The 3,428-nt window shown below is 40.1% G+C and overlaps 1 protein-coding gene across 4 annotated transcripts in view; it reads right to left on the bottom strand.

Moving 5' to 3' along the window:
* The window catches only part of OSBPL3 (oxysterol binding protein-like 3), a 124,223-nt gene extending 121,363 nt beyond the window's left edge, over positions 1-2,860 (bottom strand). For all 4 annotated transcript variants that reach the window (XM_006832205.1, XM_006832204.1, XM_006832206.1 and 1 more), the window contains exon 1: positions 2,613-2,860. In XM_006832205.1, coding sequence (XP_006832268.1) covers positions 2,613-2,705 — 93 coding nt within the window. In that variant the 5' untranslated portion in view covers positions 2,706-2,860. The remainder of the gene's footprint in view (positions 1-2,612) is intronic.
* Positions 2,861-3,428: the final 568 nt, after the last annotated feature.

Genomic DNA, 3,428 nt, shown 5'->3' with positions numbered 1-3,428 from the left:
TAAATCTTTACAGGAGCAGGAGATCCTAAATATAAAACATGACTATTGCTGTAGGATAAGCACTGGACCACGAAGTCAGTTTGAACTGCAAGGTCGGTGGTTCAAACCCACGAGCCGCTCCTTGGAAACCCTACCCAGGATGAATAAATAGGTGGCTGAATGCCTACCCATCCAAAGTCAGGGAAAAAATTTAGGCATAAAGTACATTCCTCTTGCCTTTTATGATATAACTAGTCATTTCTCAAAACAAACAAAAATTCTCTGAAAACTAATCAATTTCAAATAAAACTTCTATTGTAGTTAACCTGAAAATGTGACTGAGCTGCTCCAATTTCTCTTGTGTTATGAGCATTTGCTACTCCTTTTCGCTCCTTTATCAGAAAACACAACATTAGTTGTGACTAAGTGCAAAAATGGCGGGGAGGAGGGGGAAAGGGGGGACACATAACACGACCACACATTCTGCTCTAATCCCAACCAGAATTCCTCCTAGGTGCCAAGTTTATGGAAAGAAATCGCTCCGTGAAGAAGCTACATCAAAATCAATGCAGAAAAGCTGACAAAGAGGCTGAATATTGCTACTTTTTTGGAAACAGAACTCCCAGGGAGTAATGGCACATGGATGCTAATTTTAGTCTTTTTATTTCAAAAGTGCCAGAAGGAAGTGAGGACAGTCATTCTGGAAAGTTCTCCTTCTTAATGCATCCTGGGAGATCTTGAAGGGATCCTCAAATGTCAGGCTTGTGGCAAAATCTGATTTGTCTAGAATCATAGATTTGAATGACTTGACGTGGTGTTGTGAGGTTGCTGGCTCCCTGTCCTATGCACTATTCCAACAGAAAGCCCTCTAATGATATGTCAGAAATGTGTGGACACTTTTGAGGTGGGAGTTTGCTTGATCGTTGCTTCCTAACTCGGAATCAAGGATTCTGGAAGAATTCTTAGGCCAGTGTTTCACAAGGGAGAAAGGCAATGCCAGAAGACCCAGAAACCACTTAGGTTGTAACCCCACAGATTTTTGACAGCCACTTTCCACCTAAATGTAGGAGGAAGAATTATAATGATTAGCATGCACTTACTGCCACTGATCTCCAACCAGCTAATTCTGCCAAGAGAGACTTCTTAAAAAGAAAAACCAAGAAACAACATGCAATTAACTTAAGTTATTTAGGAACTAATTATTGAAGTCCTTTGATTTCCTTCTTCTTCTTCCTATTTAATTCCTTTTGGCCATTTCTCTATTGATTAGATTCTCTTGTCTATTAGGAAAATGAAACAAGTGAAACTCAAAGTTACTAAAAGGGCAATCTGTGATTAGAAGCTGTCATAAAAGGTTTGATGAGGAGCAGGAAGAAGAAAGGGAATATTATAATTACTAGAGAAGTTATTTTTTCTTTTTCTGTTTTGGTTAGCAGGAAACTGTGGCTCCGGAGCCAAACAGAATCAACTTTGGTTTCTTGTTCTGCCACTTACTAGCTGTGTGCCCCTGGGCAAGTAACTCAGTTTGCGTCAACGTCCTCGTAGGAAAACATTGTTGTTAGATGCTGTTGAGTCAGTTCCAACTCAAAGTGACCCATGTACAACAGAATGAAACACTGTCTAGTCGTCATGCCAAATCCTCACAATCATTGTTGTGCTTGAGCTCACTGCTGCAGCCACTGTGTCAATCCATCTCATTTGGGGTCTTTATCCTTTTTGCTGACCCTCTACTTTACCAAGCATGATGTCCTTCTCCAAGGACTGATCCCTCCTGATAGCATGTCCAGTGTATATAAGACAAAGTCTCACCATCATCCTTCCTTCTAAGGAGCAATCTGGTCATATTCTCCCACGATAGATATGTTCATTCTTCTAGAAATCTGTTGTATTAGGTATTCTTCACAGGTACCATAATTCAAAGGCATCAATTTTTCTTCAGTGTTCCTTATTCATTTTCAGCTTTTGAATGCACACGAGGCAACTGAAAACACCATGGCTTGGGTTAGGTGCACCTTAATACTCAAAGTGGCATCTTTGCTCTTGACACTTTAAAAAGGTCTTTTGCAGCAGATTTGCTCAACGCAATATGTCATTTGATTCTTGAGAGCTGTTCTGATAGGTGTTGAAGTTGTTGTTGTGTGCCGTAAAGTCGGTTCTGACTCATAGAGACCCTGTATAGGGTTTCTGAGGAATGGCTGGTGAGTTTGAACCACCGACCTTGCATTTCAAACTGAATACAAATAAACGGAAATCCTTGCATTTCAAACTGAATACAAATAAACTGAAATCCTCTTTTCTCTGTTGATCACAACGTTGCTCATTGGTTCATTGTGAGGATGGTCATTAGTTTCATTCACATTGCTTCACTGTGAAAGGGGTTTGCAAGGATTGCATAAACAACTCTGTAGTTGTTTGTAGAGCCAAATAAATGCATTCTTTCCTACCTTGTAGGTAGTCAAGCTACATAACTGAAATTATCTGTAATTTACTTGTCATATAATTTGAGATATGACTGAGAATAAATGCTTTTAAACCGAGAAGCAGGCCTTCCCAAGTATATGTGCACATTTTAATCTGCAAAATTCTTGGTGATTTAAATTTGCATTTTAAAATCTACATAAGTTTAACTTTACCTGTCGACTTCCCTGCTTGGAGGAGCAGCTACTTGTGCTCCTTGAAGGTGAGACCAATTTTTGGGACACCCCAAGGTTCTTCTCATCACTCATTGTAAGCAGCTTGTCACTTGGCCTCAATGCAATCAAAATGCCATCAGAAGAGAGTGGAACCAAGAGTATGGAAGTCCCACAAAAGCAGGTGGCTCAGTTCTCAGCCAGTACAATGTCAAAGCATTCTGGGAAAGCCAGACGAAACCCCTAAAACCAAAAGAAAAGAAGAGACAGAAGGTTAGAAGCATCAGACATTACCTATAATTAGTCACTGAATGTCCCCTCTGCAGGTTACAGTGCCACAATGCTTAACCACATCAGGGGCTGTGCAGGGAAAAAAGAAAAAAAGCTTCACGTCTCTCTCTTACTGGAAATCATGTAGAGGTTATTTTCCATGTAGTTTATGACAGTCTTAAAACATTCATAAAAAGTTTTGAGTCATAACACATACAACATCAATACTATAAAAATCACCCCTAACCACTTCACGCCCACTGCTGTGTGCCATCAAGTCCATTTTGACTCACAGTGACTTTGTATAGGATTTCCAAGGCTATAAATCTTTACAGGAGCAGAATGCCTCATCTTTCTCAAGTGGAGAGGCTGGTGGATTCGAACTGTCAACTTGCAGTTAGCAGCCCAACATGTAACTCACTATGCTACCAGGGATCCTTTCATTCCTATTAGGATGCTGTAATAGACAAACAGAAAAGCACACGGCAAGAATGTGAAAGAAACTGGAACTCCTTTGCATGGCTGGTACAAAAAAAAAAAAAAGACCAA

The sequence above is a fragment of the Chrysochloris asiatica genome, unplaced genomic scaffold, assembly GCF_000296735.1.
Source record: "Chrysochloris asiatica unplaced genomic scaffold, ChrAsi1.0 scaffold00006, whole genome shotgun sequence".
Taxonomy (NCBI): Eukaryota; Metazoa; Chordata; class Mammalia; order Afrosoricida; family Chrysochloridae; genus Chrysochloris; species Chrysochloris asiatica.
Note: the sequence above shows the minus strand (reverse complement) of the source record. Positions and strands in the feature narration are given on the sequence as shown.